General features: G+C 48.6%; 1 protein-coding gene across 18 annotated transcripts in view; it reads right to left on the bottom strand.

Annotated features, from left to right (window-relative positions):
- Positions 1 to 9828: 9828 nt before the first annotated feature.
- slc8a1b (solute carrier family 8 member 1b) overlaps positions 9829 to 24220 on the bottom strand; it is an 82644-nt gene continuing 68252 nt past the window's right edge. For 13 of the 18 annotated variants that reach the window (XM_084708993.1, XM_084708995.1, XM_084708998.1 and 10 more), the window contains 3 exons: positions 22629 to 22728; positions 13552 to 13827; positions 9829 to 10381 (listed from right to left, as the gene is read on the bottom strand). In XM_084708993.1, coding sequence (XP_084565119.1) covers positions 10005 to 10381; positions 13552 to 13827; positions 22629 to 22728 — 753 coding nt within the window. In that variant the 3' untranslated portion in view covers positions 9829 to 10004. Of the gene's footprint in view, positions 10382 to 13551; positions 13828 to 22268; positions 22271 to 22628; positions 22755 to 24114; positions 24125 to 24220 lie in introns of all 18 variants that reach the window. The other 5 variants (XM_084709001.1, XM_084709005.1, XM_084708996.1 and 2 more) reach the window with 3 other exon arrangements.

The following is a 24220-nucleotide window of genomic DNA, read 5'->3' as shown; positions in this document are numbered from 1 at the left end:
TCTCTCTCTCTCTCTCTCTCTCTCTCTCTCTCTCTCTCTCTCTCTCTCTCTCTCTCTCTCTCTCTCTCTCTCTCTCTCTCTCTCTCTCTCTCTCTCTCTCTCTCTCTCTCTCTCTCTCTCTCTCTCTCTCTCTCTCTCTCTCTCTCTCTCTCTCTCTCTCTCTCTCTCTCTCTCTCTCTCTCTCTCTCTCTCCCCACTCACTCCCTAACTGGTCTTTCTGGACATTCCCCCGAGGTAAGGAATCGAACAGGCAACTTTCAGATTACTAGCCCGATTCCCTAAGCGCTCAGCCACCTGACTCCCATTTATTATTTTCTTATCTTTCTCTCCCAGTCCTTTTCGCTAGTGTGTCAGTCAAGTTTGTGAGTGTTTAGAAGCTACTGAGCGCTGGAACCCTGGGCTGGAACACCACACCGGTGGAAGGGTGTGCTGTCTGCATGACCCCATCAGCCTCCACTAGTGTAGATCCAGGCTCTAGGCTCATCCATCTATGGCACTAAGGTCATTATGCACACTGTCTCCCCCTCTGGCTTTACGGTGAGGTACATAGAGCCACGACCCTCTCCTGGCCGAGATCAATGTACCACAGGCCACGTGTCTGTCTGCAGATCAGTAGGAGGCTCAAAGCTTTGTGTTGCATGCATGTTCACACACACACACACACACACACACACACACACACGCATAGACACACACAGTGGATCATTCATCTCTGTCATCGATGTGCAGTCTTAATCTTTTTAGTGCTGCGTGTGGCTGTTATCCGTCATGGCCGGCCGGCCGGACGCTGGCTGTCATTGGACACGGTGACTGATGTGTCATCCCGTGGCTGTGGAGGGAAAGTGATGCGTTATTTCACCTCTTTACCTCTCTCCGTCATCCTGCAGAGTCATCAATGGGAACGAAATAATCCCAGGTGTGTGATTTATGCAACGTGACTGTCGTCTAACATGTCCAATCATCTGGGATCTGGAGAGTGCATGTGTGTGTGTGTGTGTGTGTGTGTGTGTACATCGATGAAGCTTCTAATTTCCTGTAGACAGGACATCAATCAGAGACGAAGAGTAAAATCAGACAAATTGCAAGGCAACACTGTCTCTTTCACACGTCTTAACTAGTCTCAATAGAATACATTTATTGCTAATCTCTGATAAATGATCAATCGTATCATAGCACACCAGGGCCATGGACTGCTAATCTGATGGGAAATGATATATTGAACTATTATATATCAAATGATTCTAATAATATATCAATATGAATACAACAGCACAATTAGTATGAAATTCATAATCTGCTAATGCTGATCTCAATATGTAACGTGATTGAAGTTAAGACTTGTTTATGGACGTTGTTGCATATCTGTCACAGAACGTGAAGAAAAATGCAACACGTCTTTTGAAACGTTACAGATTTAATTTAAATCAGAGAAGGGGGTGATTTTGAAAAATAATTCAATCAGAGAAGACCTTAACATGGGAGTGTTTTCTTTAGACGCATGGTACCAAACCCAGGCCCTCTCTTTTGGCTCATCTCATCTCCTTCTGGTTCCCTCTCTGCCCATGTGGACTAGTGGCCGTGATCAGATCTCTCTGTGGAGAGCTCAATGATGAATGTTCACTAATGCAGACGGCGTCTTGGTCTGGTGTTTAAGGCCTTGCTACCCTCTTCCTTCATTAACACCATCCATCTTGTTTTCTACCATCTCTCTGCCTCCCACTCTCTCTCTCTCGAAGGCCTCTTCCACACACACACACACACACACACACACACTCAAAGTGGGATGTTTTGTATCTCAGGCTTTTTGAGTCTGCACTGTAAGGACCATGATGTCCTGTTGCCGTGGTGACTGGTCTAGGGACCGGAAGCAGAGTCGTGGAGGGTGCTCTGATAGGTCACTGCACTTTTCACATCAACGCCCACTCACATCAATACCCAATCACAGTCACAACTACTGACTGCAACATTGCACATGGTTCAAATCATAACTACAGTTTCAAGTGTAAATCAATTTTCATTTAGACATTTAACACATCTGAGTACCACCAAATCACAATATTGTAGAGATTACAAAATTCCAGGGGGGTCCATCTCCATAGAAGGACTTTCTATTACAACAACTGAAGCTCCATAATGTGTGTAGCATCCAAAGATCATCAGTAGAATCAGCAACATGCTAACACATACAGGCAAACCTTCTGTACTGGATGGATAACAGTCCTGTTGTACAAAGATAGGCTTGTCTCTCCATCTCTACCGCTGTGTTTGAAGAGGCATTAAACATAACAGGCACAGAAGCCATGTTACCTATGGACAGCAGCATTCAAAGGCACGGGAGAGCAGGGATCACTGCCTGACATTTCCCTGAAATTTCCTGCCATGTGTGTAAAACAGTTCCACCCACGGCAAACACGGAAGCACATACACCCGTTCTTTCTCTTTAACAGAATCTCTCCACTGTAACCCCCCCCCCCCCCCCCCAGGCTCAGTTCACTGTCAGTTAACCCGTCACTCCCCCCGCCCCTTTCCTCTTCCCCTCTCCTCTGCCCTCTCCTCTGCGTTATTCCCCTCTTTCTCTCCATCCTTTCGTCGCTCTTGTTCTTTCTCTCTGAGGGTCTTTCTTTTTAAAAGACAATTTGCCATGATTCACCACTTACCTTTTTTGTTTTCACCTTCCTCCCTCCCTCCCGCCCGCCCGCCCTCCCTCCCGCTCGCTCTCCAGGGTTACTGTAGCCTTCAGGCAGGTGAGTGTACTCCTCAGCTGTAGTACACTTAGCCGCAGGGTTCAAGTGCACAGAGTACCGTTCATCTAAGGTGCGTGTTCTGTGTTTGACCATCAGGAGAGGACAGGGAGAAGGTTATGGGGGGAAAACAAACACAAAAGCTTGTTTTTCTACGTAGCTTTATTGCAGCACACATGAAACATTGCTAATATGTACCAGAGCCTGAATGTTGTCCTGTAATATGGGAGGCTTGTGCAGTGGGGGGTTGATAGGACATCATTTCACATCATTACCTGAATGCAGAAGCACACAGGCATGGGCACAGTAGATGGCTGGGTGAGCCAGATAGTCACTGTCAATGACCTTGAAGTGATTTAAGCCCTCGGGCCCTTAACCAGTCGCTGCAGTGATGACAGCAACGGGGGCATCCACAAACACAGTCAGTCAGGGATGGGCCCTGCACAGGTGATGTGTGTGACTGTTGTCTTATGTGACTGTACCTTCTGTCCCTGTGGCAGAATGTCTGCTGTGTGTGTGTGTGTGTATTGACACTGTGTGCCTGCTGTTTGGCAGGGTATTGTCCTCCCCAGTGGGCAAGACGGGTCATTTCCTCAGTCTGTGTTTGGAGCGAAGACAGACAGACTGACCCTGAAACAGAGCAGGAGACGTGCTCAGGTTGGCCAACTCCCACATCCCTCGCTCCTCTCTCTCCTGTGCTCCACCTCTCTCTCACTCGCTCCTCTCTCTCTCCTGTGCTCCACCTCTCTCTCACTCGCTCCTCTCTCTCCTGTGCTCCACCTCTCTCTCACTCGCTCCTCTCTCTCTCCTGTGCTCCACCTCTCTCTCACTCGCTCCTCTCTCTCTCCTGTGCTCCACCTCTCTCTCACTCGCTCCTCTCTCTCCTGTGCTCCACCTCTTTCTCACTCGCTCCTCTCTCTCTCCTGTGCTCCATCTCTCTCTCACTTGCTCCTCTCTCTCCTGTGCTCCACCTCTCTCTCACTCGCTCCTCTCTCTCCTGTGCTCCACCTCTCTCTCACTCGCTCCTCTCTCTCCTGTGCTCCACCTCTCTCTCACTCGCTCCTCTCTCTCTCCTGTGCTCCACCTCTCTCTCACTCGCTCCTCTCTCTCCTGTGCTCCACCTCTCTCTCACTCGCTCCTCTCTCTCTCCTGTGCTCCACCTCTCTCTCACTCGCTCCTCTCTCTCTCCTGTGCTCCACCTCTCTCTCACTCGCTCCTCTCTCTCCTGTGCTCCACCTCTCTCTCACTCGCTCCTCTCTCTCTCCTGTGCTCCACCTCTCTCTCACTCGCTCCTCTCTCTCCTGTGCTCCACCTCTCTCTCACTCGCTCCTCTCTCTCTCCTGTGCTCCACCTCTCTCTCACTCGCTCCTCTCTCTCCTGTGCTCCACTTGTCTCTCAGGTCCTCTTCTTCTTCTTGTTATTTTCCTTGCTGAGACGAGGCTGAGGTGTGAGCAAATACCTGATTACATCTTGGAGTTGAGCCTAGCTAGGCTAGACACGTTTTCAAATAAAGTGGGTTCAACAAAAGTGATTAACAGCCTGTTTTATATGTCTGACAGGGACTGTCTTTCTATTCAACACCTGACGTTCATCCCGAGATGTCTCGCAGGACCCTGCGCTTCCTGCTGACAGAAGACGGCCGTCCTCTATGTGCCTGACTGGAAATCAAAAGTGACAGCCGAACAACAACATGGGCTTGAGAGAGCCTGGCGCACAAATGAACTCCACAACTACCTGTGAAGAGTAAACAAGCCAGTAAATAGAAACTGAACCTGAGAGGAGGGAGGGAGTGAAAATCTATCAAACTGGCAGTGAAAGATGGATCTACGACACATATAAAAGAAGCAAATTGCACAAGAAAAAGTACTGCAACAATTCTGAACACATTTGGCCTGGGTATTTTAGGAGAATATTATGCTGCAGCAAATAACCTGTTCACGTTGTTTCAGGATATATGCTCCACTTTTAAACAGAATCGAATAAAAAGAGATGTCATTAGTAAGTGAGTGCATTATCAAACATAGCTTTTGACTTCAGAGGCTAAATAACATCTACAAGTGTACGAGAGAGGGAGAGATTATGTTTGTTTTACTGCAGTAATTAGCAGTATGGCAGAGGGAGGTGAAGTGTGACAACTCATTTCACAGTCAGGTGGCTGAACAGCGCCGCTGTTGAGAAGCCCTTTATGACCCAATAAACACATTATCTGGCTGCTGAACACTAACCCTGACACACACACACACACACTTAAACAACAACAGTGCTGAATCCTAGGGTAACTGCCAAAATGTTCCTTGCATTTTTGTTTTTGTTTTAATACAAGCACTGAGATGGACAGTGTTGTAGGACCACCATGACTGGGTGTGAGGAGGAAGACTGCACTGACACAACACTGTGTCTTCCCCTTAAGGTGGAGTTTAGCTGGAACATGATCAGATTGTCTTGTTTGATTCAACGTGGTGACTTGGTCCCATTCCTAAATTCTGAAGCAACCTGTTTACACTGGTATTATTAGGTTTCATCCCTCCCCATGAAACAAGTTTTCTCAGGGCTCTTTGAAACAGGGTATCCCAAACTTTATTTTCTGTGTCAGAAGAGTACCATGTAGCGCAATCACAGTTAGTGTACTTCCTTCTTATTAGTCTGTGTGCAACACAAAGAAAATTAAAACACAGAGGACATCAACAAAATAAGAAAAACAAAAATCATCATCATTAATTGAACAAAATCAATAAACCCAACAAAAAACAAAACAAATAGCAAACTAAACCCTGTGAGTCTAAACAAACAGTAGAGAGGGAGGAGGGCCGTAGAGAGAGAGAGAGGAAAATAGAGGACAAGTAGAGAAAACTGGAAAAAAAGAGAGAGTCTGAGAAAAGAGAAAAACTACATGAGAAAGAGATTAATTGATATTCGAACCCTGAAAGAAAGAAGCCCTCCCTCTAAGCTGCGGGGACGCGGGGTCGGGGGTGGAGTCCGACAACGGATGTGATGAGCCTCTACTGCAGGCAGACAGACAGAAAGAAAGTCATACAGACAGACTGGTAATATGGCATACTATCCACTGACAGAGGCAGACAGACAGACAGACAGACAAGCAGAAAGATAGACAGAGAGACAGACATCCACACAGACAAGACTGAGGCATCTGATCCAGGGAGAGTGAGATGCAGCATGTTGGACACGATAGACACCCCACCCCAAGTGAAGGAGAACCACCGGGCAGATAGCAGAGTCTGGACATCACACAGCACAGAGAAGACAGAGAGAGAAGCTATATAGAAGAACAAGCTCCAAGCAAAACTAGAAACTAAACTTCTCCAAAAAGGCAATATTTGTCATTCTTGAGTGTAGTGAGGTTTCTCTTTTAAATAAATATGTAGAATTCTCTAAGATAGCGTGGAGGGTACGACCTCTCACTGTTAACAATGTACAGTATATACATATGATCTCTTCAATGACAAAATAGCCTTTGATGTACATATTTCTCTTACACCTGTCAAATAACACAACCAGGTCAATAGAAGCAAGCAGTGTTGTCTGTACAAATACCCATGCAACTCTCCCATGTTTATAAGATACGTAACTCTTTAAGCTCTCTGCTGCATTCAACAACATCAGATATTGCCTTTTCTTCATAAAATGGAATCATGTGCAAGTTACCAAAAGGACGTCATTCAAATGACACAAACCTAAAACAAATGTAGGTCCTACTTAGGTTAAACAAATAATAATAAAAAAGTCCAAATCTATACAACATTCAAACCTCCGTCGACATTAACGAATGGGATACTGCTAACTATATACAGACATGTCATCATCATCCATGCACAGTGTGAACAAGTAGCACATCAACATTCCCAAATATGGACATGGCATAGGGGAGGAACAGGGAGTTAGTGGGAAGGGGAGGAAAGGGGGGGCAGGCGAGGGAGAGGGGCGAGGGAGAGGGGCGAGGGGGAGGGGCGAGGGGGAGGGGCGTGAGAGAGGGGCGAGAGAGAGGGGCGAGGGAGAGGGGCGAGGGAGAGGGGCGAGAGAGAGGGGAGATGGAGAGGGGTGTGAGAGAGGGGCGAGAGAGAGGGGCGAGGGAGAGGGGCGAGGGAGAGGGGCGTGAAAGAGGGGCAAGAGAGAGGGGCGAGGGAGAGGGCGAGAGAGAGGGGCGAGGGAGAGGGGCGAGGGAGAGGGGTGAGGGAGAGGGGTGAGGGAGAGGGGCAAGGGAGAGGGGCGAAGGAGAGGGGCGAGGTCACAGAGAGAGAACGGCTGCTGCACAGGTTAGAAGGTGCAGACGAACACACACACCATAGATACACATGCTGGGCAGGGCAAAGTCCCATAGCTTCTCTGCACCAGGACACAATGTATGGCTGTACTTCACATGATTTTAGTTTTTATATTAAGCTGTTAACGTTCTCCCTCTTCTCCTCTTTTTTTTTTTTTTTCCTTTTTTTTGTTAGGTCGTCAGTTCACTCTGTTTTTTTATTTTTTATTGTAGACGTCCTGGTAACGTTTCTTTTCCGGTCCGAGTGCAGTTGGAGCAAGTGTTGGGCTGGGTCGTTGTCAGCACACTCCCAACAACTGTCGTTTTCAAACAAAACATGGGAACCAGTGCCATGTTTCTCCTTCACTTGGAAACCCCAGTCCTGCCCCAGAAAGAACTAGAAGATATAAAGCTACTCTTCTAGGTTTTGGGAAATATTCATTTTCTTCATCTACCTCTACTACAAACCCCCTTCAACCCACCATAAAATTGACGTTTTCCAATCCTAAACCAAACCCTAAGACCAACACCTTGTGTACTTGTGCATCCACGAGTGGTTGGACTTCCTCCAGTACGCTAAGGCAAGGCCCTGGGGCTTGGTGTGACCCTTGTCATTGGTTTGTGCGCAGGTCTCAGGTGAAGACAGCCCAGGGTGAACCCCAAGCCCTGCGCTCCAGCTCCAGGCGTGGTGCGCGCCCGATACAAACTGCTTTAGAAAGGTTACGCTCTGGACCGAAACAAAATCTCAGGCCCACGGACAAACCTTGTTTTTGGTTGTCATTACGAAACATCGCTTGGTTAGAAAACCCACATCTCTGTCTGAGGCAACCTGGAGTTTCCCTTAGAAATGGTTCCCTTTGGCAAAACAAGGGGTAAACGGTATTATGAGTTCCATATAAATCATTATCGTTAAACCCTACAACCCCTGGTACAACCACCCAGAAGCTTGATCGGAAACCTTGTGGGGGGTTTGTAGTGTAAATGACAAGAGAACTAAACATTTTGTCATGTTCAAATTGACCTAAACCAGTACAACTACCTCTAGGTTAAACATTTACTTCATTACATTAAGTTACACATCAAGTATAATGTATAAAACAAAATCAGCAGGAAATTCTGGGTCATTCAGCATACAGTACCAATCTTGTTAAAAATTGAACCAAGCCCGTCTGAATTATTCAGGCCGTCTGTCTTTTCCACAAACACACTCACATGCTCAGACACACACCCGCCCTCATGCGCACACACACACGCACACTCACACTCGCAGTCACCCCCAAATGCACAGGCATCTCTGATTTAGCTGATCTTGACTAGTAGTAACAGTCTTGAAATGTAAACCTTCCTGTGGTCTCATGATTGGCAGATTGGTAGATTATCAAGGTTGCATCGTTAAAACAGAACTATCCTTCACCTCAGGATATACACAGCCAAAGGGTTTGAACTTTGACCCTCAATAAAATATCCCTACAGGGCCAGTGAAGTGTAGAAACCCTCTAAATCTACATATCAAACCACCACTATGCTTGATGCCTCCCGAGTGAAGACCATGTTTAGGACCTGAAATCCCAACATTTTTCAAATGAGGACGAGAAGGAAAGAAACAGACTCATTGAGAGGCTGAGGAATTAGTGTGGGGGTTGGAAATGGGGCATGTTGGATAGTAAAAGGATCACAATGGTTAGAGGTTATGGGGTAAAGAGTTAATTGCAAAGCCCTTTAGGGTTGAAACCGATACACTGAGCAGTCTGGGAGTTTCTTAGACACGCGGGGGGGGGGGGGGGGACCAATGAGAGAGGCTGCTAGGAAACAGGTAGCCAATCAGTCAACTGTAAGGAACTGCTTACGTCTGTGTTAGGATGCAACCATTATTCAAGCCTGGTGGTGACACTTATCTGGCTAACTAGCTCAGGTATTTCAAAAAACGCTATTTACGTTACACTAGCCTTTTGTTGTCAAAAACAAACATATTAAAGGTAAAAACACAGTTAACCTTCTTGATTTCAGTCCTCAGCATTGGTCCTACAACAAGGTCACACAACAAAGTGCCAGCAGCTTTCCTATTGGCTGTTCGATCCAAGGTCACACAAGGTCGTGACCTTTACTGCGTTCCAACTGTCTACCCTTCACTCGTGTGCACTCGTGTTCTCCCACTCATGCATGGAAAGGCGTTGGATAGGTGTGAGTGGGGGTTAGCAAAAGCATATCCATGCATGATGGTAAAAGAGTGTCATTTTTGGAGGTGAAAGGAAGAGAATGGGAACCCAGGCACTTTCTCACACACACACACACACACACACACACACACACACACACACACACACACACATACACACACACACACACACACACACATACACACACACACACACACACAAACAGAGAGACAAAAGGCTTTTCTCCCAGAATCATCACCATCATCCGCGTCTCCTCTCTTCCGATTGGGTGTTCAGTTCATGCATATACATATTAATAAAGATGGCGGTTTGGGGGAGGTTCATAATAATTGGGGTTTCACTCAAGAACGATTATGTTTTGTTTTTCAATTGGAAACGAGCTTCAGTCTCGGCTGAACGGGCAATGCTGTTTCTGAAGGGGGTTGCTGTAGTTAAGAGACATGCCACACAGCCCCCCCTGTGGGACAGGAGGACACATACAAGAGCTAGCGTTGAGCGGACGTTTGAGGGGAAGGGTCTCTGTCCCGGCCCCCTGCTCATCTTCTCTGTTAAACCAGTTCTATTATTTTAAGAATACAAGGGGTTGGGGGTGGGGGGGGGGGGGGGGGGGAGAAATATCCGTAGTAACTGGGGAAGGGCAGAATGGGTTGGATTACGGGGCGGGGCAACATGAAAGACAAGAAGTAGTTTAGCCACAAGTCCTCCACCTTCCATCTCTGCATCCTCTACCCCACTCCTCGAAGCTGCACCTGGGCTCTCCTGCGCCGCTCTCCTCTTCCCTCCCTTCTCTCCGTCCAGTGTGTGGGGGGTGGGTGTGCGTTCGTTCATTTAGAACCCCTGGACGTGGCAGTAGGCCTCCAGGGAGGAGAAGAGAATGTACAAGAGCCACAGGCTGAAGAACAGCATCGTGGTCAGGACCTTGGCAGTTCGCGGCCCCCCCAGCTCGCCCCCGATCTCCGGCCGGCGCCGGTACATGAGCGTGCCCACGCAGATGAAGGCGAAGATGGTGAAGAGGGTGACGGAGAAGGCCAGGCTGCCGGGATCCACCTTGAACTCCCTCCCCTGGCTCTGGTGGTAGATGGCAGCGATGGACCAGGCCACGCCGATGCCCAGGAACACGTTCACCGCGTTGCTGCCCGTCACATTGCCGATGGAGGCGTCTGCGTACTGGTCCTGGATGGCTGCCACCTTGCTGGCAAAGGTGTCTGGGGAAAGATGGAGGGACAGGGGGAGCAGAGAGAGGGTGACATGTGGGGGAGAAAGGGGGGAAGGGGAGGTAGAGAGGGGGGAAGGGGAGGCAGAGAGAGGGGGGAAGGGGGGGTAGAGGGGGGAAGGGGAGGCAGAGAGAGGGGGGGAAGGGGGGGTAGAGAGGGGGGGGAAGGGGGGGTAGAGAGGGGGGAAGGGGGGGTAGAGAGACGTGAGAAAGAGTCAGAAGAGAGATAAGATGGAAAGAGAAGGAGAAATAATGGGAGAAAGGGGTATAGGAAAAGAGGGGGTTGGGGTGGTGAAAAAAAATTCAAAGCCAGAGATTAATTCAAAGATGTTTTAAACCTTGCATATTATAAATACTTCATTGTCCAGCTAGATTGTAGCTAAACAACCAATTATATAGTCAGTGTTGCACAATGTGCCATTTTCTACTGAACACAGAACAGTCTGGAAATAGTTTTGGACATTCTTCAGGGGATACTATAATTGACCTGAAAAGGATTCTCTGTCTGTTAGCCTGTATATAACTCTACCGGTTTTCTGAAAGTACAGCAGTACTTTTAAAGAGTCCTCCATCATTTATTTTCAGCTCTGTCTTGCCAGCACTGGACAAAACCAGTCCGCAACCAACACTGTGAGCATCTCAGTTGGTTCAACACTAATTCTCTGAAGTGGTGTTCTCGGTCTCAGTTACCGTGGTAGCAGCCCACAGCTCAGCGCCTCAGCAGTAAGTCAGGGCGAGTAGCCTAATGTGTTAGATGTTCTTTCAGTGGCCGGCACGTCTTCTTTTCAGTCTCTCTCTCTCTCCCTTCTTTTATCCTTTGTAAACCCCACAACATCTCTCCCCACCTCTCCTCCTGGCTACAGAGAGAGAGCACTGTCTTTCAGCTGCTGCCAGGCAGCCAGGGGAACCGAAGAGAGGAGAAGAGGAGAGAAGAAAGGAGGAGTGGAGGGAGAGATGAAGATGGAGTAGCAGGGGTAAAACAGTTGGAGAGGAACAGGCGGGAAGCCAAGCGAGCTGGAACAGAGAGGGAGAGAAGGAAGGGTGGCCAGTTTGCCTCGGAGGAGTCCGACTGGCGCCAGCAACAGCCAGCTGGAAAGGGCAGCGGATTGGTCCCAGGTGGCACCATTCTCTGGGATGTCTTTCAACCACACTGACTCGGACATGGCACAGGGCTGTCAAGGAGCAGGGTACCAAGGGCCGGACCTTAATAGAGTGAGCAGTGACTGGTGAGAATGTGAAAACTGCGGTCTGAAAAGACTGAAAAAGACAATCAGGCCTGTCCGAATAAACACACACACATGGACACACACACTCACACACACAGCTCTCCCCTACAGGCAGACACAGTGACAGGAGTGTCCTTGTGTTCCTTATCACATGTAACAGGGGGACAGATCAGCCCTTGCTCAGAGGGCTGAGTGCCCTAGGCCCCCCAGGTCCCCCAGTCCTCCTGCTCCCCTGACTCACTTCCTGTTACAGCCGTGTATTTATGCTACACTGTCATGTAACACAGCCATGGAATACAGCCACACAACCCCCAGTGGAATGGAGACATTCAGATGTCCAAAACAGGACAGAAAACCTTTGTAATGCTCCCTCTCTCTCCTTCTTGCCTTTGTTCTTTCTTCACTGGTACTGTGACAGTATCTGTTTCTCTGGCTTTGTGCTGCGGAACAATACACCTCACTGATCTCACACTGCCCTGCAGAACCTGGAAATGTCCCTCCAGCGGAACAACAGAACCCTGGCACAGAGCACAGAGGAGGAACAATGGAGGCTGGACAAGAGTGCTGAGCCGTGGCATGTGTTCAACAGGTGTTAGAACAGAGGTTGGTGTAGACAAGCATGGCTCCGCTCCACTGCTGAGCAGAACATGGTGAGACGAAACACTGACGCTACTGCTTCCTCACACCTCCTCGTAGACTGCATCTAATACAGTACACACACACACGTACACACACACACGCACACACCATGTTGAGTGGATGTAAACATTGACTCAAGAGTTGGAGGAGGTGCTAATTGGCTAAACAAGGGGAAGTAAAAACAACTGGAACTATTTTTAGATGTCACTTCACGGAACATTTTCTCACAAGAGGGGCTCTCTGGGAGTTAACCTATGCAACCCTCTTTATGAACATGTGCAGGTCGAGGCGCGCCAACGCGGAGGCCCGCGGTAGACCTGGGCTTTACCTGTGCAGTATAAGCCAACACCTCATCATTGACATACCTCTGGAGGCAGCATAAAAGCTAGATTCAGGGGTTTATATATAAATAGGAGGTGTTATTTTTCCACAGCCTCCATGGGCAGTGCTACCCTGCTCTGTGTCACATCTCCATGGAGTTTCAGGCTGTCTTCAGCCCTGAGCAGAAACAATGTGAAATGTTCCCATCGGCTGATTAACCAAGACAAACCAGGTTTCTCTACCTGCTGGTTCCTCTCTCAGGTCCTGTGTGTGTTATTGTCTGGGGCTGCAGTGGAGCGGGAGTTGGATGGTAAGTCCTAACAAATCCTGTTCTCCTGAATGCAGCTTCTCAGGGGTGATATACTGTATGTGTGCGTGTGTGCGTGTGTGTGTGTGCATGCATTGTCAGCGTACTACATCATACTCATACACAGGAACGCTAACTAAGATGACAAGAGCACACCTGAGCCTTGTGAAAAATGACTCCATACTAATGAACATGGGTGGTTCAGTGACGCGGTGGTGTGTGTGTGTTTGTGTGAGTGTGCCCATGTGAGTGTCTGTGTGTAAGTGATGTGTGTGTGTGTGTGTGTTGAAAGGCAGGAGACAGGAGAAGAGGTAAAAGGTTTGGAGTAGGCCACTGCACACGCCTGTTCCTTTCACACAGAATGAGGCACACTGGTGTCTACTCTTGTAGAAGTAACACACACACAGCCTTCTTCCACTTACATCCGCCCCTATATAGACGCACACTTTGCAGCTCACCATTAGTCATGCCAGCTCAGAATGGAGAGTGCGTGGTGGGTGTTCTACCTGAAGTTTACTGGAATGAAGTCTACAGGAATTCTAATCTTTGAAACAAGCTTTATTCATTGAACAATAATAATAATAAATAAATACAAATCTCTCACTTTATGGCACCGGACCACATCTGACCCCCATCCCAGCCCTGGTGAGTGTTGGTGCACGTCCTTACCGGGCACGGAGGTCCCCAGGGCCACAAACACCACGGCGGTGACCGAGTCCTTGAGCCCCACGGTGCAGCCGAAGTGAGAGGCCAGGTCCCCTATGAAGGCGGTGAGCAGGCCGATCATGCAGATGGACACCACGAAGCACGCCCAGCCATTCCAGTAGTCGGTGGGGGGGACGAAGGCGAACAGAACCTTCCAGAAGACGGTGAGGAAGTGCATGACGTAGTCGAAACAGGACGGCAGCTTCTCCTCGCCGCACTCGTCGTCGTCGTCATCCTCACCTGAGAGAGAGAGACAGAGAGACAGAAAGAGAGACAGGGAAAGAACCAGAGAGAGACAGAGAGAGAGGAAGAGTTACGAGGCGTTTAAAAGAGAGAGATTTAAGCGGTCTTTCCTAACCAACGAGCCGCATAAAAACAGCGTTTGGCTTCCAAAGTTCCATGAATTGAATCGTAAAAATATCAGTCCATCCTGGTAATGAGGCAGAAGTATAGCTGGAACCAAACAGGTTGATGTCCTGCATCTCAGCAGGCTACAACTGGGATGTCTCCTGTCAGCAGGGAGTTAGCGATGCGACCTGGCTGTCATGGCTGCTTGACTGCTCCTCGTATCTCAGCTCATTGGAGTTTAATCATCGCCTCAGGCTTGGACTACATCCAGCCCGCTAATCCACACACACACACACACACACACACACAAACACACACACAGCTAATCTTCAGTGTGTGCATGTGTGTGTGCTTCTTGAATAGATAGATACACGTGTGCAGTGAACACCTGTGTGTCTTTGTAAATTGCACACAAGCCAAGCAACCAATACGTTATTCTAAAGTACACTTGTGCTGCATTTAACCTCAAGTGTAAAAACTTATGATATACGGGAACTGGGCCTAACCCTCTGAAGTCAATCTGAAGTGACAAAGTAGAGCAATTTGAATATGGTACCAGTGGTGTGTGAAAGGGCTGGCAGGACACACAATGCCATTTATCTTGTAAATGCCAAACACAATTTTCACTCCCATTTTTAACAAGGCAAATTCTCAGCAACAGGATATAGAAAAGGCCAGCACAAAGATATTCAAAGTGCTCTCAATTTTGAAACAGACAGGGACCCACACATTCATGCACACACACACACTGCCAAATCCATCTCTGCGTTCCTGTTACGCACGCAGACAATACAGTCAGCCAGTCAGACGCTAGCTTGTTCCAGAAGCTTCTATGAGGAAAGATGACAGTGTAGGCCTAATGAGAGACGCATCGTAATAAATAATTTAGGACCAGATTCGGATATCTCTTCAATCCCAACATGACCTGCCATCACTCCAGTCATTCCAGTCTGGCGCTGAATTCTATTAAAACCATTTCATCCGTTGTTCAGTCTTTGTGCTGGTTTTGCCTTTAGCCTTTAGCCCTGCTCTCTTCGTTACCCTTCCTTCCTGCTTAAGCTCCCCCCGCCCCTCTCAAGGCTCCCGGCTCGAGGCCTCCGTGAGGGAGGTGTAGTCACCTCTGACCCTTGGTCTGGTCCACGCAGTGCCAGGCCAGAGGCTGGAGTACCATACACCAGGGCTACCCCATGCAAGTGGTGTAGGCAGTGAACATGCGTGGAATGTAGACGTAGGTGTTGGTGTGTACTTGTGTGTGAGAGTGAGGCGCAGAGGGAGAGCGTCTGCATACATCCAGAAAGATTTGCCGGAGCCAGAGGAGACAGCTTAGGTGGATACATAATCAATTTCCTTTCCTTTAGCATTTGGTGCTAATCTGGAGCAGATAAACAACCCCTCTCCTTAGTTTGAGCGCTAACAGGCTAATGACAGCATGAATATCATTAACACTCCGGATTATCATACATTATCTCTCACCTGTCACTTATTCACTCATGCAATCACGCGCACACGCACACACACGCACACGCACGCGCACGCACACGCACACGCACACACACACACACACACACACACACACACACACACACACACACACTCACTCACAGGCTTGAAAACGCACATTTATCTGCCAGGAACATTAGCCTAGCATTAATATTCCTATCAGCTCCTAACATTACCATTTTACACTGGCTCATTTGAAACGTTTCCATACTTATTGCTTTTCTCTAAGCCTTAGAGACACAAACAGGAGACGTGTGACTTGGCAGAGTAAGAGAAGGATCCCAAGACAGAGGAGCGGAAGGCCCACTGTGGCTGACTAGAACACACAGAGAACACAGACAGCCAGTTTCTGATGGTGGTACAGTGGGTACTTTGTGACTGCCAAGCACACACAGGGGAATAGACCCCGAGAAAAGTCACCTCCTCTTCATCTGAGGAACCGACACAGTGGGACTGTGGAGGGCTGGGTCTGTGCTACTGTAGCCGGTGTGTGGTGAAACTCACTCCTCAAGTATGTAACAGGCCGCCCGCGTCAACGAATTGCTAGCTTTTCGTTGGCGTAGTTGGTAGTGGTGGCGCTTGGGAAGTCAGAGGTGGTGAGTTCGACTCCTGGTCGGAGCGGACAGTGCCCGAGACGGAACTTGCAAGACCACGTCTATTACTCTACGTTACTGTGACAGGCTTCGCTGCTGCATCTGCTGTCTTAGGTTCTCCCCTACGGAGAGACGGAAGGGGAGGTGAAGTGAGGAAGAAAAGAAGAGGAGGAACGTAGAGAAGAGATGGAGTATTTGAAGAGTAAAGGGTAGCGGTGAGCACAGCCGACAGTGTTTCTGTTTTGTCTGCATCTGGCAGTCTCAAAGATCAGGAAGCCTTATCTGTTTCTGCCCACTGAGCATGCTCGAGTGCTGCTCTCTGATAGGACGCTGCCAGGGACAAGGTTGGCTGCTCTGCTGTGATAGGCTGGCTGGGTAGGGGAGCAAGGGAGATGGGGACATGGAGCCAGTAAGAGGAAGATAGGAGTTTATCCATGTGGAGCTCAGCTCTCTCAGGAGATCACAAGACTGGTGCAGGGGGAAAGCCAGATTGAAATTCAATACACATATCTTCAATTTGAAAATACTTCAGGTGAAATTGATTTTGCACAAACTAAACTGCAACTTCAACACATTAGTCACCTCAGACAGAAGTTCTCAACAAGCTTGGTACAGAACTGAGGGGTGCTGAGAGGATGTCAGAGCAAGGATCTAGTTGTCAGCCCCTCTGCCAGGCTCAGGCTGGGGCCTTAAACACAGGGTCCCTCAGGGTGGCTAGTCCACTGCCTGCTCCAAATGAGCCTGGCTCTATAAAAAGGACCCTCATTCACTTTGCATAAAGGCAGAGGAAAGGGAGCATTCTATAATTTATGATAGCCAGGTCGCAACCCAGAGCAGGGCAGTCGGAAGATGTGCACACACACGCAGCACATGCAAATTCACTTTCCATCCCTGGAGTGCGTGTGTGTGTATGTGTTCTATCACATCCAGAAAAATTTGAGAGAGAGAGAGAGAGAGAGAGAGAAAGAGAGAGAGTGAAAGGGAGAGAGAGAGAAAGAGAATAAGAGAGGAACAGAGTAAAAAGGTAGGGAAGGTAAAGAGCAACCTCATGGCAACTGCACGCTAACCCTCTCCCAGCCTCCTCTGCCTCTATCACTGGCTTGATCCCAGGTCAGCCCACCCAGGACAGATGCTAGACTGTCACTCTTCTCTGGCTAACAGAGGCTCTCTTAACAGTGGGCCATGCTACACAGACAGGCTATAAGATGAGAGCAGCTTAACATGCATACAGACATGAGGCTGGCTGGCTGGCTGGCAGGCTGATGAATTGGCTGGCTAGCTGATTGGCTGACAGACTGGCTGGCTGACTGTTTGACGGTCCAAACACGAGCCTGGCTGGTTGGAGGGCTGGCTGGTTGCCTGGACGGCTGGCTATCTGACCTACTGTCAGCTTCAGCTAGCTGGCTCTCGAACACACACCCCCACACACACATGCATATGGCATAAGATGATAAATGCTGTGGAGTGTTTTAAGTAATTAAGGTGCAGTGGAGTGTGCAGGAGTTGAGGACCCCCCCACCCCCCCCCACACACACACACACACACCATCTAATCAAGACCCTCCACCATTCTTTCACAGGAGAGAAAGGGAGACAGACCACACCTGTTGATACGCAGAGTTCTTGTGCGCGAGAGACAGGTCATGAAGCGGGCCTCTTACGGTCCGCATATAGACCTGGAATGCATTTGGTCAGAACGCTCTGGAGACAGCAAGAAGGAAATCCGTATAAACAGGACTTCCATGAGTTACGATGTTATCACCTGTTTGCTTTTTTCCCCACTGTACCCCATTTAGGGACCATGCTTGACCATGTAAGGAAATGTTCTGTGCACCCTTATTTGAACTTGTCTATCCATTGGATATGAGGACGTTTGTGAGGCATGTGTCTCACTCATCTGACCACTCGATCGAGGACAGGTCACATGATCCGAGCAGCTCGTCTAATAAACGGACTCAACTCTTTTTCATTGTCGTGCATCTTTCCGGGCCTCCGACTGACAGATTTCCTCCGATCACCCGTGTGTCTGCTGAAGACATGAAAGCATGGGCGTATCTACACCGAGAGCCCCCCCAAAAGTGGGAACCTAGATTCACCCCTGCATGGAAGCATGGTTCCATGTAAGTGCTTCTAGTGAGAGCTAGGGAGACAGGCTGGATGAGGAGGAGGGCTACGCCTTCAGAGCGGGCCAGAGACGGGCGCTGAGGGACTCATCTCTTCATGTGGTACAACCTGAGAGAACTCGCTCTCCCTTTCAGTCTCTCCCACCTTCTCTCTCTCTGTTCCTCTCCCATCCCAGGCTACCTCTGTTTCTCTTGGTGAGGTTCCTCATCATCAAACATGGTAAAGTCACCAGAGAGAGAGAGAGAGAGAGAGAGAGAGAGAGAGAGAGAGAGAGAGAGAGAGAGAGATGGCACTAATATGATGAATACACACAGTCTACATCCTTTGTTCGACTGCTAATGCAATAAAATGTTCCCTTACACATCCCCTTTATCGACAAACACACCTTTTTCTAAGCAGGAGTGTTGGAAATGGAGGCCTGCAGCAGTCTGTGTGAGTCATGTAGATCATCAATCAAAATCAAGCTTGTCTTCTCACAAGGTAAACACGGGGGGGGGGGGGGGGGGAATGGAATGAAGGATTTTTGTAGTTGTTGACTTTTTTCAAATGTTCTGTCACATACACCCCCATGCACACACAAACACACTTAACGCATCTGTAAACAGGTTTTTCTCTTTCAACTTTCTCCTGAGTTCTGCCACAACACACCTTTTCTGTAGAGAATTCGGCATTAACCATGGTCACCCCCACCACTACACGCACACACAGAGCTTTGTCTCCACTCAAAAAACACACACACACACGTTCTTGCCCCCTGCACCCAGCTTAACGAATGACATTTCAGGAGGCTTTTAAGGGACGGTTAAGTGGTCTTTTTCAGATTCAGGACTAAAGCACGGATTTAATGCATTTAAAAAACAGTTATCTTTGCTACAGTGTTTGTGGGGATAAGATACAGATAAAAAGAAAGAGATATAAACTGTTACGGAGGAAGCTAGGCAAGGCTTCAATGATCTCTCTCCCTTTAGAAACCTTATTGCTGGAGAAATAGGAGAGCGACCGTATGACATACCGCTGAGACCAGTAGTGATGTTTATGTATCCTCTGTTTCAGAGGAGCAGTCAGCTAGCTATGGCAGTACGGAATCATTCACATCCCCTTCTCACCCAGCCAGGACTCACAACAATCTCTCTAATCATGCCCCAGCAGGACTCCAACCTAAAGGCAACTAGACAGCCCAGTCTGGCCTGGGCTTGACCCATAGGTCCCAAGCCTGGCCCAGTTTTGGCTCATATTATCCCAGTTTGGCTGGCTTTGCAAAGGCCTGGCCCCAACTGAAGCTGTCTGACCTAGGAGAGAGAAAGCAGGGCCAGACTAAACAATGGCCTCTTCCTGTCGTTTGAGCTTGGGCACCTGGAAGAGACAGGGCATGCTGGTAGAGAGGCAGGATGGCTGAAGTTATAATTGACTTGACTGAGGGTACAGAACGCAGACTGCAGGATGCATTCAAGCACACACACACAGTCAGCACACAGTCAGCACACAGACAGAGAGAAATACAGAGAGAGAGAGAGAGAGAGAGAGAGAGAGAGAGAGAGAGAGAGAGAGAGAGAGAGAGAGAGAGAGAGAGAGAGAGAGAGAGAGAGAGAGAGAGAGAGAGAGAGAGAGAGAGAGAGAGAGAGAGAGAGAGAGAGAGAGAGAGAGAGAGAGAGAGAGAGAGAGAGAGAGAGAGATGTGATTTATGTCCCATGTCTCTCTGGATAACTGTGTTGATGGCAACAGTGAGAGGTCATTGAGGAAGTGTTAATTATCCTTTACTATCTCTCTCCACCAGGTTCTACAGGGAGAGTGGCGCAGCAGCCAACTCCAAGCCCAGCGGAGGTGACACAAACCTGGGCGCAAATCACAGCCCCCTGGCCCTGGAGGAAAACATTCATATTCAACTTTGAAACCAATTACAGGTTCTAACCTTTATGATATTGAAATTCGTTTCAGAATAATTAAATTTTGTAGGAGGAAGAAAATGACCAAAGAAAGACAAAAGTAGAAGAAAGAGGCGAGCTATGAAATGATAGATAGGGCAGAAGGTGACTGGGTTCCCATCCCAGATGAGACAAGACTGTCATTTAACTGTAGCTCAGTCTCACCAGATGCAGCCTTGTGTCAGCCACACTGCTAGCTAGCTAGCGCTACCACTAGCCTGTGGTCTAAGCTATGAGCAGCCGGGAAAACTGCTGTGTACAGTGCAGACTGAGTCTGTTTGCACCTTTCTTGTATGCCGCTCATCTCTGGGCTGTGTTTGTCTCTTTCTTGCTCTCTCTCTGTTTCTTCCTCTGTGACATGCTAGTTACAGTTGTCACAGTTCACCGGCTCTCTTTCTTTTTCTTTATCTCTCTTTGTCTCTCTCTCCCCATCTGCTCTAGGCTGACTAGATGAATCATTTCCCACAGCATCAGCTCAGTGGTGGCACGGTCACTGAGAGCCAGAGAGAAGGCATGCACACACACATATTGCATGCACATACACTGCCACACACACACCACAAACACACACCTGCACGCTCCACAAACCGCACACACACCTCCATTGAGGCCACAGAGGGGAACAGGCAGTCCTGTCAGAGATAAGATGAGACGCCAGACCCAACAGTTTCTCTTTGTACTTTAACTAACACCCTGCTAATGCAGAGGAAGCCCTCCCCACTCTCTACCTCTTCTCCCTCCCTCCCTCCCTCCCTCCCTCCCTCCCTCCCTCCCTCCCTCCCTCCCTCCCTCCCTCCCTCCCTCCCTCCCTCCCTCCCTCCCTCCCTCCCTCCCTCCCTCCCTCCCTCCCTCTCCCTCTCCCTCTCCCTCTCCCTCTCCCTCTCTCTCTCTCTCTCCCTCTCTCTCTCTTTCTCTCTCTCTCTCTCTCTCTCTCTCTCTCTCTCTCTCTCACTCTCTCTCTCTGCGCTCTCCTTTTCTCTGCTACGCTCTCTCTCTTTCGTAGAGGAGCACAGTAAATGGTGTGAAGGACTCCAGGGCAAGGAAAAAAGGAAGGAGAAAAAGAGTAGGATGAGGAAGGAGGGAGGGAGGCGGCGGGAGGATCAATATTTCATGAAGCCAGTGCATTTTAAACACAGCTGTAGTTCCCGGAGAGGGATCTCAGCCGCTGCAGGAAACAGGCTGCTTCTCTGCCAGGGGTGACATGTGAGTGTGTGTTCCGGATGTGCATGTGCGTGTGTGTGTGTGTGTGTGTGTGTTTGTGTTTGTGTCACCCTGCAGGGCACAGCCTCAGGAAAGGAACCACTGTACGCCCTGAGGCAGATGTGAGTGACTGGGCCGTTGAGTCAGAGGCGCAGTGCTAGTGTGTCTGTCTTTATGTTATGTGTTTGTGTGTGTAAGGGAGTCTGGTGGCTGAGCGTATCGGGATAGTAATCTGAAGGTCGCCAGTTCGATTCCCTGATGTGCCAAATGACGTTGTGTCCGTGGGCAAGGCACTTCACCCTACTTGCCTCGGGGGGGAATGTCCCTGTACTTACTGTAAGTCGCTCTGGATAAGAGCTTCTGATAAATGACTAAATGTAAATGTGTGTCTACACATGTGTGTGTGTGTGTGTGTGCGTGGGGGGGGGGGTGTTTGTCTCCTCTCTGTCTACTTCTGCCGTGGACCAGCCGTTGGGTTAACTAATGCTTGTGGTCTGTGGCTATAATTCAACAGCTCTGAGCTGGCCACCCCTGGCTAGCTATGAGTCTCTCAGGGCTGCCATAAAGGCTGCCATTAAACCGTGACGGCAAGGACTGCAAGGAATGCAGCTACAAGGCTGCATATGAGGATCTCAAACGAAGAGAGATCTGCAGTGTGGGAAGGGCTCTTCTTCAGGACACTGTATTTGAAATCTAAAGTGTATTCAAGCAACATAAACGTGTCAGATCAAAGAATCAGCAACCACATATTTCAGTGTCCTATTTTTCTCGTATAGAATCTAACGTTCACATACAGTAGCTCTGTTCATAACACTTGTTATGAAATCCTTTGTGGTGGGGTATATTTGAGGCGTACTTTGAAGCACACCTACATCGCCTGACACACTTTAACACACACACTTCGCCTGGCAACAAAGGCTTGTTCTGACATGCTGGGCTAAGGCTTTGTTCTTGCACATCGGCAGTCCAGAGTCTTCTGCAGTAGCAACCTCCACCACTAGATGGCGTCTGTTCTTACACTCACTGGAAGGAGAGAGACGCAGCTTCACTGCAGCACACATCTCTCTCTCTCTCTTTCTCTCTCTCTCTCTCTCTCTCTCTCTTACTCTCTCGCTCAGTCACTTTCTCTCAGTCTGACTGTCTCTGGACCTCATACATCATGTCATCCTTTGACTCAACCTTGATCTCTCCTACAAACCCTCTCTATCTTCTTCCTCTGCTCTGTCTTCCCCTTTCCACCACCAACAGACCCTCCCACGTTTGACTGAACGGTAGACTATAAACCCATTCAGCCAGTTCCTGTTGTAACCCAGTGAAGTCAGCCTGTTAGAAACTGTTCCGATGGCTGTACTCACCAGCGCTGACAGTGATGGCCTCGATGAACTGGTCCCTCCAGCTGTTTGTTCCCACCAGCAATGCCAGGTTGGTCTTCTTGATCAGTTTGTCCACAGTGTTCTGTACAGGGGAAAGGAAACGCATGGCTTAGAGTGCAGGCTTCAAAAAGGTACATAATCCTCACCCCTCTTCCACAGTGCTGTTATGGGAGCTGTTTCAGATGGACAATAGAGACTTTTTAAGGCTATTGTATTGAGAACAAACACGAAAACAAGGCTTTGTGTGGATAGTGTCTGCTACTCTGTGATTATGATAAATAGACAAATGAAAGAACAATTAATAAGGACTTCAGTAATTACTGCCTTGAAGGAGCTGTACAAAAGCACATCAACGCACACACACACACACACACACACATGCTGCAGTGCGTTTCAAACACACTCCGTACTGTACAGACACAGTAGAATGTTGAACACATAACCTCCACAGAGAGTGGCTTGTTTATCCCCAGAGTTAGACCCTGATGCGAGATGGAAGGGAGGGAGAGAGACACCCAGCAGACCACACCCCCAGCAGACCAGACACCCAACAGCGTAGAAGCCAGGTATTCTTCCACCACGCCAGCCTCCACATATCCACAAGAAACCCTGCATTTGGTCTCCTCCCCCCCATTCCTGTTTCACCCCACATCCCTCCCCGTGGTTTCTCAGGACAGGCCCAGGGCCGCTGAGGTCAGGACATCGATCCTCACCACAGTATCTTCTTTTCTTAAGTACCTTCTTCTCTTCGCCCCCCCCCCCCGCTACACCACCCTACATTTTCATTCCCGCCTCCTTCATTTCTCTATCCCCCTCCTCCACATCTCCCACACAGATCAGTGTATCCTTCCCACCCTCAGAAAGGAGAACCTTGCATGGAAATCTATTTCCCAAATCCATTATCCTCTCCACCCCCTCTGCCTTTTCCATGTTCGGCGGAGGGAAAATCCGATATTCCTTTATTCGACTGTGAGGAAACTTCTATGCTAATTAAGTTTACTGGAGACCTGGACAGTAAAAGCTGGATTGGTGTGTGCTCAGATTAGGGGGAGATGGATGGATAATTTCGGTGGGGAGAAGATAAGAATTGCCTGACCTCATTTCCTGTCCAGCAGACTAGAGGACAGATGCTGAGCAGAGTGTGAGAAGGGTGAAACTATCTCTGTGCTTCTCTGATACTGTCTGATATTTTCTTCTTGAGATATGCTTCATTTAAACTGCCTTGAATTGACAGCTCTGGGACAACTGGACCTGACAATTGATATCAAGCTGAACTCAAGCTTAAAAGAAAGGATGGCAAGTTTTGCAAACCTACACATTTCTACTTGAGCTCGAAAGGATTCAAAGTCCCTCTGACCTTAATGATTTGTCGTGTTTATGACAGCCCTGTGTCGCCCACAGTCTGTCAAACCTTTAGATTTATTAGCTATCAGGATGTAACGTTTAGTTCCGCAAATATGACTATAACTGCTTGGTAACTTTATCTATCCTGCATTTAAGAAAAGCCATAAAACGAATCTTTAAAAAGCAGCTTTTCCCCCAAGAGGTCCCCATAGCATAAACTTTGGCAAGTT

Source organism: Hypomesus nipponensis, chromosome 11 (genome assembly GCF_054491055.1).
Source record: "Hypomesus nipponensis isolate SF chromosome 11, ASM5449105v1, whole genome shotgun sequence".
In the NCBI taxonomy this organism is placed as follows: Eukaryota; Metazoa; Chordata; class Actinopteri; order Osmeriformes; family Osmeridae; genus Hypomesus; species Hypomesus nipponensis.
This window is presented reverse-complemented; position numbering and strand designations above follow the sequence as displayed.